Source organism: Carlito syrichta, unplaced genomic scaffold (genome assembly GCF_000164805.1).
Source record: "Carlito syrichta isolate Samal-C Ts95f unplaced genomic scaffold, Tarsius_syrichta-2.0.1 Scaffold311223, whole genome shotgun sequence".
In the NCBI taxonomy this organism is placed as follows: Eukaryota; Metazoa; Chordata; class Mammalia; order Primates; family Tarsiidae; genus Carlito; species Carlito syrichta.
Window position 1 is genome coordinate 324,816 of NW_007255319.1, and position 14,408 is coordinate 339,223.

Here is a 14,408-nt window from a genome sequence, read left to right on the forward strand (position 1 = left end):
CTACTCCCTGTCCCAACCTGGGAGCTGCCCCACCCTTACCTATAAGGGACTCCACGTTGCCAGAATCACCATTTTAAATGAACATCACATCATGTCCCTCCACTGCTCCAAGCCCTCCATGGCTCCCAGCTCATCTCAAAAAGGGCCAAAGCCCCTGGTCTGCAGGGTTCTACATGGTCTGATCTGCCCTGGCTACCTCCTTGATGTCTTCTCCCACCACACTGCCTCTCTGTCCTGGTGAGCTCCATCCATTCACCAGGGCCCTTACACAAGGTCTGACAATTAAGTTCATGAGCTCATCCTAGAAAAAGTGCTACATACCTCATTGCTGAATACCACTTCGAAGCACTCCCCTTGGGAAGCTATGAGCTAATGTCAGTGCCTAGTCCCCCCATCAAAGCAATTTTGAAACCCTTTTTCTGGAATGGCTCTCAGTGCTGTCATGGCAAGAATGTTGAAGTTTTAATTACAGAAACAAATAGATATTAAGTTTCTTGTTAGGCTCGGCAAGAATGGAAATAAAATCAGGGACATGTTAGTCCAAGTGTGTGGGGATAATGCCATGATTAAAATGGCAGTGTACAAATGGAGTATAGGTTTTTCTATTTATTTTTTTTTTAGTTGGAGTCTCACTCTGTCGCCCAGACTGGAGTACAGTGGCTGCTCCTGGCCCCCGCAGCCTCGACCTGCTGGGCTCCAGCGATCCTTCCGCCTCCGCCTTCCGAGTAGCCAGAATTACAGGCGCACGCTACCACGCCTGGCTAATTTTTTGATTTATTGTAGAGATGAGGTCTCACCTGCCCAGGTGGGTCTCGAACCCGCGGGCTCAGGCAATCCACTCACCTCAGCCTCCCAAAGGCGCGGGATTACAGGCTGAGCCACCGAGCCCGGCTAGTATAGGTTTTTCTGAGGGGAGAGAAAGTATCACTGATAAAGAGAGATCAGGACAACCAGTAACGCGCAGAGCTGATGAAAACATTTCAAAAATGTGTCAAATTGTGCGTCAAAATCATGGGTTAACTGTGAGATGACCAAAAAAACTTTGATAAACAGGAAAATTTTGACTGAAAATCTTGGCATGAGAAAGGTTTGTGCAAGAATGGTCCCAAAGGAACTCTTGCATGATAACAATCCACCAACTCATACAGCCCTGTCTTTGAGGGAGCTTTTAGCCAGTAAACAAATAACTGTATTGGAAAGCCCTTCCTACTCAACGCGATCTGGCCCCCAATCACTTTTTTCTTTACCCAAAGATAAAGGAAATATTGAAAGGAAAACATTTTGATGCCATTCAGGACATCAAGGGCAATACAAAGACAGCTCTGATGGCCATTCCAGAAAGAGTTCCAAAATTGCTTTGACAGGAGGACTAGGCGCTGGCATTGATGCATACCTTCCTAAGGGGAGTACTTCAAAGGCGACCAGAGTGATATTTAGCAATGAGTGATATTGAGCACTTTTTCAGACCTCATCCACAATGTAGCCCCATCTAGGGAGTGACAGCCCCATACCAACGCCACACGCCACTGGTTAGAAGCAAGGTCACGGGTCTGGTCCACACTGAAGGGGAAGGGATAACACAAGGCAGAGACACTAGGAGGTGGGAAGTCACTAGGGTCACCTTGGGGGCTCCTTGCCACAGTGGGGCACTGACAGCCTGGGCTACAGCTGTGAGACCTTTGGTGTTGTGCGGACCACCTGAGCATGGCACCCATGCTTGGCTCTCGCTGGTCCACCTCCAGCTATCACACAACGGGGGCTACCATGGATGCAGGACACTGAGGAGTTTCCTGGGAGCCAAGGTGGGGCCCTCCACCGCTGGTCCCTTCCCAAGCTGTGTGGCCTCCAGCGGGTGGCCTGAGCCTTCTGTGCCTTCATGTTATCAGCTGCAAAACAAGGTTAATAGTACACCAGCCTCACAGGTGACTGTGGGGACATAAAGCTTATGAAACGTTTGGGTTTTGACCACACCAGGAAGTCCAAAAATGGTTGCTGTGATTATCGTTGTTATTCTCTGCCTCCACTTCCCAGGGGGCCCCCTTTCGTTCTCAGGGAACATTCCCTCATCCTGAAGCCTTAAGTGTTTTGGCAACAGTGTCTGGTGCATGTGGGCGAGCTCTGCCTTGTCCTCGGGGCAGAAGTTTTGTTCTGGAAGAGTTTTGAATCTATCCTGTCATTGCCTCACAGTGGACTATTAGGGCAATGAATTCTAAAATGCATTAATATTTTATTTCCCACTCCTGCACTCTGCTAATCAGTGTAGCAATTTCTGAAAACAGCCAAGCCTGGTGACTCCCATGGGTCAACTGAGCCAGGCCTGGCACCTTATCCTGGCAGAGAGGCCTGCCTCCCCTTCTCGGGGTCTTGAGGGGGCTCGCTCCACCACAAGAGCTGGGGAGGGTAGCTTCTGGGCCTGGGCCTCTCTGGTAGCACCTCTGACTTGGAGAGCTGTGGCTGGGCCTGAAGGCCTGGGCACCATGGGGAGGGCGGGGCAAGGGATGGCAGGGCAAGGTGGCAGGGCCCAGCACAGAGAGGGAGGTCTGAGGGCGCCCACGCGTCCCCCATCATGTCTTTGGGAGAGGGAGGTGAGTGAGGGGGTGACAACTGACCTTGGGGACTCACCCCGAGAATGGCCTGGTCCCATTCCTCCCTCCCACCCTCTGAGCAGCACAGGACTTGAGCCAGGCAACCTGGGCTTGAACTGGGGTCCCCACTCCCAACTATTAAATAGGTCGTCTCGCCTCAGTTTCCTCCTGTGGGGAATGGGTAACTAACGAGCAAGGTCTAGAATGGGGGAAACTCAGGGATACTGGGTCATCACCACCGTCTGCTCTGGTTCACACATCCAGAGTGTGGCGTGGGGTCGGGAGCAGGAGCTCCAGAAGGGAAAACTGAGGCAATAAGGGGCCAGGAGCAGGTCTCTGGTGCGCTCAGGGCTCGCTTTATTTCACCAACAGCACTTGCTTGCTTCTTTTGCCCCCGGAAGCGGGGAAGAACTTGAGCAGCGCCCCCAGCAGGGCAGCGGTGGTGCCCAGGACCACCAGCAGCTTCAGCCCCTTGAGGAGAGAGTCCTTCCCCAGCCGGGCCTCCACTGCCTCCCGCGGCTGGATCTCGTTCTCCCTCCTCTGAGCCTCCAGCGTCTCCAGATTGGGCATGGGACTGAACTTGGCCACGAACTCCTGCTGCACGAAGCACCTGTAAATGGCCGGTTGGAAGATCTGCAGCTGCCTGCCCCCCGTGAAGGGGTCCAGGAAGGTGCTGAAGTCCTGGCCAGAGAGTTGTTCTCGCCAAGTCAGGGAGTTGTTGTTGGCTTCCCAGTTGACAGGCCTATAAGGAAGACATGGTCAGCTGCAGGGCTCAGGGGGAAAGCGGTGGGGGGAGGGGGGGCGAACGTCTGAAGGGAAGTGGAGACAGTGGTACCTTCTTCCTGGAGAACAGCCAACCCCGTGTCATGCAGCTGTCAACAGGGGAGGGTTGGGCGGTACAACTGGGGGCTCTCAGGGCTCCACCCCTTACTGGCTGGGAGACCTGGGCAAATGCCTCCAGCTCTTTGAGCTTCCACTTCCTCATCTAAAATGCGAGCATATGCCGGGTGCGGTCGCTCATGCTTCTAATTCCAATGCTTTGGGATGCCAAGGCAGGAGGATTGCTTAAGCCCAGGAGTTCCAGATTACAGTGAGGTATGGTTGCCACAACTGCACTCCAGCCTGGGTGACAGAGCAAGACCTCATCTCTAAATTAAAAAAAAATTTTCAGGGAGCACCATGATTGCCCCCACCTCATTGGGTTATTTAGAGGAGTTATCAAGAACACCCCCTAAATGATCTGTGTCCCCTCTACTTTACCTGCTTGGCCTCATCTCTCCCTGCCTGCCCAGCCACACGGGTCGCATAATGTTCTTCCAACATGCTGGGCACAACCTCGGCCCTGGCCGTTCCCTCTCCCTGGAGGCTCTTCCTCCACCCACAGGTCCCCTCGCCTCCTTTCAGTCTTGGCTGAAACAGCAGATTCTCAGAAAATCCTTCCCTGACCCTGCTACTGACAATTTTAATCTCCCCACTTCCAGTATCCTTTCCTGCCCTCATCACCATCTGAAATACCATATATTTGACTCATCGTAAAATGCTATATATTTATGGCTCCATGAGGGCAGGAATCTTTGTCAGTTTTGTTCTCCACTGTTTCCTGGGTCCCAAGAACAGTGCTTGGCATATAAATGAGCAGTGAAAATCTGTTCAGTAAATAAATGAATCGGGCACCAACACGCCCAGCTTGTCCAAAGAACAGAGCGGACATTCAATAGGCAATGTCACATGGAGCCAACCCTCATAAAAGCAAGAGCCATCACCTGTGCGGTGTGGAGCAGTTCATCACTGACAGTCATCACCCCCTTTAAACAGACAATGATCCTGTGAAGCCAGGGCCAGCAAGACCTCTGTACTGAGATGAATTCTGTCCCCCTAAAATCCACATCCTTTCCAAAACTCAAATTGTAACCTTATTTGGAAACTGGGTTATTACAGATATAATTAGTGAAGATGAGATCATACTGGAATAGGGTGGGCCCTAAATCCAATATGACTGGTGTCCTTTTAAGAAAAGGAGAAGAGACACAGACATACAGGAAGAACGCCAAGTAATGCTGGAGACAGATACTGGAGTCATGCAGTTATGAGCCAAGGAAAGCCAAGGATTTCTGGGTACCATCGGAAGCTAGGAAAAGACAAGAAATAATTCTGCCCAGCACGCTGGAGGGAACATGGCCTTCCTGAAACCTTGGTTTCACATTTCCAGCCTCCAGAAGAGTGAGAAAATAAATTTCTGTTGCTGTCATCTACTTAGTTGATGGTACTTTGTTATGGCATCCCTAGAAACTAATACAGCCCCGCTCTACAGATGAGAAAACCAAGACCCAGAGAGAACTCATGAGACCAAAGTCACACAGCCGGAAAGTGGCAGAGTTGAGACCAAAACCCTCCCACCTCACCCCTGCCTGGCTAAATCCAGAGGCCAATATAAGAATCCAACACCTCCACAAGAAATGCCACCCAGCCGGGCACAGTGGTTCAAGCCTGTAATCCTAGCAACAAGACCTCATCTCTACAATAAATCAAAAAATTAGCCAGGCATGGTAGCACATGCCTGTAGTTCTGGCTACTTGGAAGGTTGAGGTGGAAGGATTGCCTGAGCCCAGCAGGTTGATGTTGGCGTGGCCATGAGCATACTACTGCACTCCAGCCTGAACAACGGAATGAGACTCCAACTTGGAAAAAAAAAAAGAAAGAAAGAAATGCCAGTTCACTCAGTTCCTCAGAAACACAGGCGATTCTTCATTTCTCAGTAATCTCCCTTGATTCTTATCTCTGGTTCCCTGGGACTTGCACTCAGGAACTCCTCATGGGGGAATGACATGGAGAAGTTGTCCCTATATAGATGGGAGTAGGAGTTCAAATTCACTTTCCTGCACTTTTGAACTGTGTCTTTCTTAGGGAGAAGGTGTTACTTTTAAACTTAAAGGAGAAGGGACTGGTGGCTCACGCCTGTAATCCCAACACCTTTCGGAGGCCAAGGCGGGAGGATGGCTTGTGCCAGAAGTTTGAGACCAGCATGGGTAACATTGTAAGAATTTGACTACAAAAAAATAAAGAAAATTAGCCTGGTGTGGTACCTGTCATCCCAGCTACTCAGAGGGGGACAAGAGGAGGGGGAGGGGGCTGAGGCGGAAGGATTGCTTGAGGCCAGGAGTTCAAGGCTGTAGTGAGCCATGATTATGCCACTGCACACCTGCGCTACACACAGTGAGACCTCAACTCTAAATAAATAAATAAAAGAGAAGAAAAGGAGAGAGACAGCCGGGCTCGGTGGCTCAGCTTGTAATCCCGTGCCTTTGGGAGGCTGAGGTAAGTGGATTGCCTGAACCCATGGGTTCGAGACCTCATCTCTACAATAAATCAAAAAATGAGCCGGGCGTGGTAGCGTGCGCCTGTCGTTCCAGTTACTTGGAAGACTGAGGCAGAAGGATCACCGGAGCCCAGCAGGTCGAGGCTGCGGTGGCCGGGAGCGGCCACTGCACTCCAGTCTGGGCGACAGTGAGACTCCAACTCAAAAAAAAAAAAGAAAAGAAAAGGAGAGAGACAGAAAGGTCTCAGGGTGAGGAAAAGAGAGGGATAGAAGTCATGGCTAGAATAAACAAGGAAAAGGAAACAGGATGGAGGTGACGAGGCCAGATTGCCCAGAGCCCACTGCTGTGGAGGCCCCAAGATCTTGCACCAGGCTACCCTCTTGCCAGTGTCTCGCGTGAGGAAGGGTTGCCTTGGGCACGTGAGGAAGGGCAAGGAGACCCCGAGACCAAGCATGCAGGATTTAGGGTCTACTGCCTCTGCGCCTCCCACTGGGTCCTCCTAGGTAAAGGCTGCACCCCTCTGCACTGCAGTTTCCCCATCTGTAAAATGATCTTCTTGACATCCACAGCTCCTGCAGCAGAAAGAATGGCGCAGGAAAGGGTGGAGCATCCTCCCGTCCTCTCCCATTCCACCCTCAGCCCCTGTGGGTGGTGGTATTTCTTCTTACAGGGGTTGGGGGCATGTGGATCGGGGAGGAGGAGGTGAAGGGGAGAGTTCCCAGGGGCTCCAGGCAGGAAGTCTAGAGTCCTCCTCCCAGAGGATGCACCACCGTGAGGTGTCATACTCTCCTGCGGGGTCTGGCTGACCTTTCCAGGTGAGTCGGGGTCCTCTCGGAGCCTCTCAGGTTCCTGGGCCTCCCCCCGTCACAGTCCCATCTCCCTGCCTGGCCTTCTCTGATTCCTGCTCTGAGCACTCTGGGCTGTCTTCCCCTTCGAACTGTGTGCTTCCCAAGGGCAAGGCCTGGCACTGTCTTGATGACCACTGAGCCTGTGGGGCTGACTCCTATGGAACTCCCCCACCCCATCCCACTCTTGGCATGGATTTGCCATGAACGCTCTCGGGCCAGGAGGGCCCGGCTAGGGAGCAGAGGCTGGGCTGGTGCCCAGATCCCATCACCTGTAGATGGATGCTAAGGGGCAGGTGAGCCATACAGATTCCGTCTCCTCATCGAACCTGAAGCTGTCAAAGATGACACCATACTCCTCCTCCAATGATGTGCTATTAGTACAGTTGACGTGGCAGGCTTCGATCTGCAGCTCAGGCCGCAGGTGGTTATGCCACACCTTCACCTTTCCCAGATAGAGCCAGCAGGGCACAGGATCCTCCAGCAGCTCCTCAACATAGCAGTATCCGAGGCGTTTGCGCTCACCCGGCACCCCGCAACGGTTACAGTCCTGCCAGGGCTCCCACCGGGTGAAGACGAACACCTTGCTGCCTGAGTGCAGGGTTGCGTTCTGCAGGGGCTTCTGGGCCAGGCCTTTGTGTGTTATATACAGGATGCTGGCATCCTGGAAGTCAATCTCGTACTGCACCACTTGGGTGCCATTCTTGTCCTTGCAGTGGTAGAAGCCCGTCTGGGAGGGCAACGGATCTTGAATGACAAGGCTGCCCTCGGGCAGTACTTCCATGTTAGACGTATTGGAGGGACTGAGGGGCTTGTCATCCCCAGCTTCCATGAAATGGAAATACCAGTGAGCCTCGGAGGAGTTGCACTGCAGGAAGACGACATTGCCCGAGAGCAGGGCCCGCTGGCATCGTTCACCACGGGGACAGCTGACAAAAATGTGGAACTCCAGTCCCAGGACGGCAAAGCTGAGCAGCAGCCACAGGCTGGACAGCATGGTGGACTGGACTGTGGCCATGGGCGAGCACCACCCTAGACATTGTGAGGTCACCATGAGCTCAGGCCCAGTCCCTGGCAGCAGGAGGACGTGCAGTCCACCAATGGGTGTGTGAGGTCACTATGCCCTTTTGCTTTGTGACAAGCTGACAACCCTATTTAATTTCTATTCCAAGTCCTCCATTTTGCTGGGATAGGAGGAAACTTAATTTGTCTGTTCAGAGTTTTCTCTAGAAAGCCAAGGGATGAGTCTGTATGTTCCTCGGGATGGTCCAAGATCATTCAAGTGTCATATGTGAGCACCTGACACGTTTTCCTGAACACCTACTGTGTTCTGGGCACACTTGTTAGCACTGAGGATGGAGCAGCGAACAAATCCTCTCTGGCTACTCTTCTGATCTCCTCCGCCTCTTCCCCAAATCTCCTCTCCAGCCACTTTGTGGCTGCCCAGCTGTTCCCTGAACACTTCATCAGGCAAGCTGAGGGACTCTTCTGCCTTGGGATTTTTGCATGTGCTGGTCTTTGGCTCTTCCCCAGATGTCTGCATGACTCAGCTCATCTTTAATAAGCCAGGCACGGTGGCTCACGCCTCTAATCCCAGTGCTTTGGGAGGCCAAGATGGGGGGATCACCCGAGCCCAGGAATTCAAAGCTGCAATGAGCCATGATGGCGCCTGCCACCGCACTCCAGCCTGGGCAACAGAGTGTGACCCTGACTCTAAAAATAAATTACAATAATAAAGTAAAAATGTTCACCTTAAACAAATAAATATTTTTCTCAGTGGTTTTCCAATCCCTTTTCTAAATTCTTTCTCAGTCCTCATATTAAAAATTATTATTGCCGGGTTCAGTGGTTCAGCCTGTAACCCCGCGCCTTGGGAGGCTGAAGTGAGTGGATTGCCTGAGCCTGCGGGTTTGAGACCCGCCCGGGCAACTTGGCGAGACCTCATCTCTACAATAAATCAAAAAAAAAAAAAAAATTAGCCAGGCGTGGTAGCGCGCACCTGTAGTTCCAGCTACTTGGAAGGCTGAGGCGGAAGGATCGCCGGAGCCCAGCAGGTCAAGGCTGTGGTGGCCGGGAGCGGCCACTGCACTCCAGTCTGGGCGACAGAGTGAGACTCCAACTCAAAAAAACAATGATTATTGTGCAGGTTTGACCTGCCGTCACCCACTCAGTTCGCAGATGTTCACTGAATACCTACTATATGCCAGCTGTTACTCTAATCATAGCAGTGGACAGAAAGTCTGCCTTCCTTGAGCTTACCTTCTAGTGGAAGAGGCAGATAACAAACAAATATGTAATACATAACATCAGAAACAATTGATTCTTGTCACACATGGCAGTTATGTTCTATAAAGTGGCTATGAACATCGAATTAGCAAATACTGTGGAATTGCTCCTAGGGGAAAACATGGGATTATGTTCTTGCTACCTTCTGTTCATAACATTTTTGTCAACTGATCAATATACACTCTTGTTTGATGTGTACTTTTAAAGACACCTTATTTAGTACCCATTGTTGTGTTCATTAACACTGAGCTCACAACCACAGCCCTGTAATTCATTCATGCCTAAACAACCCTTATCTAACACACATTTTCCCTGTAAGGCACATCACAGCCTTCTTGCATTTAGGATCACTGAAAGGCAGACTGTCACCTTGTTCTACTTCAGCGGGGAATGTGCTCAGTCTTGGGTTACTCAGATTTCTCCCCATTCTGTGCATGTCTGCAAATGCGGGTCAAAGCACCGTGGATAAATAAATGTTAGTGTAGGCAAATTCACAAATATAGAATCCACAAGTAATGAGGATCATCTGTAATAATAGTTGCTCAAGAGAAAAATAGAGCAGGGAAACGAAGACAGAAAGCGAAAGGATGGTGTGTGGGTGAGCAGCTTTAAGGAGGATAAACAGGCCTAGGTCCTCGCTGAGGAGGTGAGGTTTCACAAACACCTGAGGGGAGTGAGATAAGGTGCCATGTAGATATTTGAAGGAAGAATATTCCCAGGAGAGGACAAAACTGTGACCCGGATGCCTGGTTGGTGTATTCGAAGGGTATGAGGACCAGAGTGACTGAAGAGGAGTGAACAAGGGACAGAGTGATGAGTTCAGAGTTCATCTAGATCTTTGCTAACATATCTACCTGACCTCATGTGAAGACCCCACAGGCAGTATCTCGCATAAGATGTATGCTTAGACTCTCTTTAGAACTTCTGTGATGCCTTCCTACTGCCCCGCTCCAGCAAAACCTTCTAGAGTTTTGTCTGCTTCCCAGGACCATAGGAAGTCCCTTGATGAAGAATACACTAACATTCATACCCCTATTGCTTCCCCTCCATCTCCCTCCTTTTTTCTGCCACTGCCTCTCTCTCTCCCAAGCCTAGAGAATCTTTTCTACACAGGTAAGAAGAAGGGATGTGGGGAAACTGAGTAAACTCACTTCCAACTTTCATTTTATTGAGTGAGACGTCACAAACTGGCTGCATCCAGCCTGAAGAAATGGTCGGATTGGCTGCCCTAGAAAAGTACTTTAGAATATTTAAATCAGTGACCAACATATAAAATCTCTTGGATTTTATAGAAGAATCCAGATGATCTGTTATTATTTAAACAGGATGAGAATTCTGCTCACGGCTGCAATTGAGTAGTTTGTATCAGATCAAGCCTCTTGCTAATAATGACCATAGACTTTAAGATAACTATGGTTAATATGTCTAAGACATGACAAAATGAGGAATTTGACCCTATATTGAAGAAAAATCCAATGAAAATACTATAATTAAATAATACAATTTGTGAAATTAAGAATTCATTAGAAGGGATAACAACCTATTACACATAACAGAAGAGAGGATTCGTAAAATGAAAGATGGGTCACTAGAAAAGTATCTATTCTGAAGCAAGCAAAGGAAAAAGATAAGAAACACAAAAAAAGAGTGTAAGAAATATGAGACAGTACAAAGTTCTAAAATTCACATAAATGGAGACTCAGAAAAAAAGAAGAAACAGGAACACAGGAATATTTGAAGAAACACCTACTGAAAACTGTCCAAAACTGTTGAAAGACATCAAGTCATAAATGCAAGGACCTCACATAGTATAAACGTAAAGAAACCCACATCTAGGCACATTGATTTAAAACACTGCTGGAAACCAAAAAGGAAATTTTAAAACGGCCAGAGGGAAAAAAGAGAGTCACTTTCAAAGCAACAAACATAAGATTTTTAATCAACTTTTAAAGAGAAATAATGGAATCTGGCAGTGGCTCACACCTGTAATCCCAGCCCTTTGGGAGGTCGAGGTGAGAGAATTGCTTGAGCCCAGGAGTTCAAGACCAGCCTGGGTAACATAGTGAGACCTTGACTATACAAAAAATTTTTGTAATTATCCAGGCATGGTGGCACGTGCCTGTAGCTATTTGGAGGCTGAGACAGAAGGATTGCTTGAACCTAGGAGATCAAGGCTGCAGTGAGCCATGACTGCCACTGTATTCTAGCCTGGGCAATACAGTGAGACCCTGACTTCAAGACAGAGAGAGAGAGAGAGAGAGAGAGAGAGAGAGAGAGAGAGAGAGAGAGAGAGATCACAATTGAAAATAGAAAGTATTTTTAACTGACAAAGATGAAAATGTAATTTGTGAAAACTTGTGAGATGCAGGTAAATTGTGCTTGGATGAAATTTATAGCCTAAATGAGGAGGGTGTAAGGATGAAAACTAGAGATCTAAGCAAATTTAGAAGTTAGAAAAAGAACAGAAAATTAAGCTCAAAGACTAACAAATACAGAAAAAAGAATAGTAAATACCAGAAATCAATGAAATAGAAAGCAAAAGTACAACTTTTAAAAGCAACAAATCAAAATTTTGTTCTTTGAAAAGATTAACATGATTGATAGCCTCAGCAAGATTGACTGAGAAAAAAGAAACAATCAGATTTAGTAACAAAAATAGATATTACTGTAGATACTACAGGCATTAAAATGAGAGAATATTATGAACAACTTCTAGCCAACACCTGTAAAAATTTAGATGAAAGTGATAAATTCATGGAAAATCTCAACAACACTGGCACAAGAAAAAAAAAACCCAGGATAGTTCTATTATTTACTATTAAAGAAACTGAATCTGTAATTTAAAACCTATGCACAAAAAAACCCCTCTAAGCCCAGAAAGCTTTACCAGTGAGTTCTTTCAAACATTTCTTAACAACTAAATGAAATCAATCTTAAAAAAACATAGATAGAAAAAGATGGAACCTGTTCAAATTTTCATAAGGCCTGTATTATTTTGATACCTAAGACTTATAAGGACATTACAAAAAAGGAAAACATCAGGTCAATCTCTTTCATGAACACAGACACAATATCCTAAAGAAAATATTAGCAAATTGATAATGATTTAAAAAAGGATAAGTATCAAGACCAAATTAGGTTTATCCCAGGAAAGCAAGTTTGGGTTTATATTTGAACATCAATCAATGTAATTTACCACATCAACAAAATAAAGGAGAAAAACCATATTATCTCAGTAGAGGCAGAAGACGCATTTGATAAGATTCAACATTCATTCATGGCTCAAAATTCCTGGCAAACTAGAAACAAGAGGGAATTTTTTTGTTTTGATAAGCAATTCTATTAAAAACCTAGAGCAAAATTATATTTATTAAAGAAATATTGAGAATGACATAAGCATGTCTAACTTCTCCATTCAGCATTTTACTGGAGGTAAGTGAATTTAGCAAAATAATTAAGATACCAGGTCATATACAAGCATCAAATATAGTTTATGTACTGGCAACAAAGAATTAAAAGACAAAATTTAAAAGACCAACTTATGATAGCATGAAAAAATCAAACACCTAGGAATAAATATAATAAAAGATATATAAGACCTCTATGCTAATAACTGTATATTATTGAGAGAAATTAAAGAAAGACTAAATAATGGAAGTATTTACCACATTCGTGGACTGGAAGACTCAATATTGTATTGAGAATACTAATTCTCTCCAAATTTATATTTAGATTCAGTAAAGTACCAATTTTTTAAAAGTAAGATTTTTGTTAGGTGAAAACCACAAACTAATTCCAAAATTTTCATACAAAGGGCCAAGAATAACCAAGACGATCCTAAAGAACAAAGTTGCAAAATATTTAATACCAGGTATCATGACTTATTAAGAAGGCATGATAATTTAGACATTGTGGCACTGGTACAAGGGTGGATAGACAAATCATATCCATCAGGGTCCAATCAGGAGACAGAACCACATCAGTATCTATGTTGGCACGAGCATGGGTCCGAGTATCTTGATCTCTAGGTTTTACATTTGGTGTCCCTCTGAAAATCAGTAGTCTATGCAGACAAGAGCCAGAAAATTAAACCCAAACATCACCTGCCTAGGGCCCAGCTCAAAGGCGGCACCAGGGAATTTTTGCGGAATGCACATGGGAGCAAAGCAGTGAAGAGATCCTTTCCTGCACAAACTGACAGTTTATGAGCTAAGAAAGAGCTTATGGGCTGTTGGAAAGTAAACCCCTAGCTTAGGTGGGCACAGGAAACAAAACCTGGATAAGGGCCAAAGGCAGGGCTGCTGCCCGGGTCCGGTCACCTGTACATGGAGGCCAAAGGGCAGGTGAGCCACATGTTGTTGATGAACTTGCCCAGCTGGTAAATGTCAAAGACGTAGTATGGCTGATGGATTTCCTTGATGGGATTGCAGGGTACATGGCAGGCTTCTATCTGTAGCTCAGGTCGCATGCGGCCATATTGCGTGTTCTCCTTTCTCAGGTAGAGCCAGCAGGGCATGGGTTTTTCCAGGGGTTCCTCAACATAGCAGTACCCCAGACGTTTGCGTTCACCTGGCTCCCCGCAGCGGTTACAGTCTTGCCAGGGATCCCACTGGGTAAAGATGAGTACCTTGCCACCCAGGTTGAGGGTCTCATTCTGCAGGGGCTCTTGGTTCAAGTCTTTGTGTGTAACATACAGAGTGGTGACATCCTGGAAATCAATCTCATATTCCACCAAGAGGGTACTGTCATTTCCATGGCATTGATAGAGGCCTGTCTGGGAGGGCTGAGGGTTGATCAATTGGAGGCTGCCCCCAGGCAGTTTCTTTATGTCAGGCTTTGAGTTGAGCAGGAAAGGATCCTCCCCAAGAGTGGAAGAGAAGTACCAGAGTGCCCCGGAATGGTCACACTTCAGGACAACATCATTGCCTGTGAGTAGAGCCCGCTGGCAGAGACTCTTGTAGCTACAGCTAACTATTATCTGGGCCCACAGAGTGGGGAAAGAAAGACTAACCAGCCACAGGGAGGCCAGCATGGTACACCAAGACTATAGAAGGTCTGAGAACTACCTTGGGCATTGTGAAGTCACCCACAGAACTCAGAGATCAGCCCGAGGCAGCAGAATGACACTTGCTCCACTGTGCTTCCAGGAGTACAATTCAGTTCACACCATCCAATGGCTTGTCACAGGGTGTAGGACTGAGAATTCAAATGTCTCCCGGAGCTGGGCAGGAAACAAAATAGAGACCTGAAATCAGAACAGATGAACTAAAAAGGCAAATTATTTGCCCTCCACACACCAAATATATAATGACGGAATGGGACAAAATGACTTCTTCCTCTTGAGAAAGAGACAGAAGGAGAGACACATAGAAATT

General features: G+C 47.3%; 1 protein-coding gene across 1 annotated transcript; it reads right to left on the bottom strand.

Annotated features, from left to right (window-relative positions):
- Window positions 1-2,942: 2,942 nt before the first annotated feature.
- FAM187B (family with sequence similarity 187 member B) lies at window positions 2,943-7,744 on the bottom strand. The gene is made up of 2 exons (XM_008068585.1): window positions 7,020-7,744; window positions 2,943-3,327 (listed from the first exon to the last, which is right to left on the bottom strand). Exons 1-2 carry the CDS (start codon window positions 7,742-7,744, stop codon window positions 2,943-2,945), a joined length of 1,110 nt encoding a protein of 369 aa, XP_008066776.1.
- Between the last annotated feature and the right edge of the window lie 6,664 nt (window positions 7,745-14,408).

Excerpts from the sequence above, each read along its gene's own strand:
- FAM187B (XM_008068585.1), bottom strand. The coding sequence starts at position 7,744 with ATGCTGTCCAGCCTGTGGCTGCTGCTCAGCTTTGCCGTCCTGGGACTG. Across the intron at positions 3,328-7,019 it reads CCCTTAGCATCCATCTACAG|GCCTGTCAACTGGGAAGCCA; the intron begins GTGATGGGATCT and ends TCTTCCTTATAG.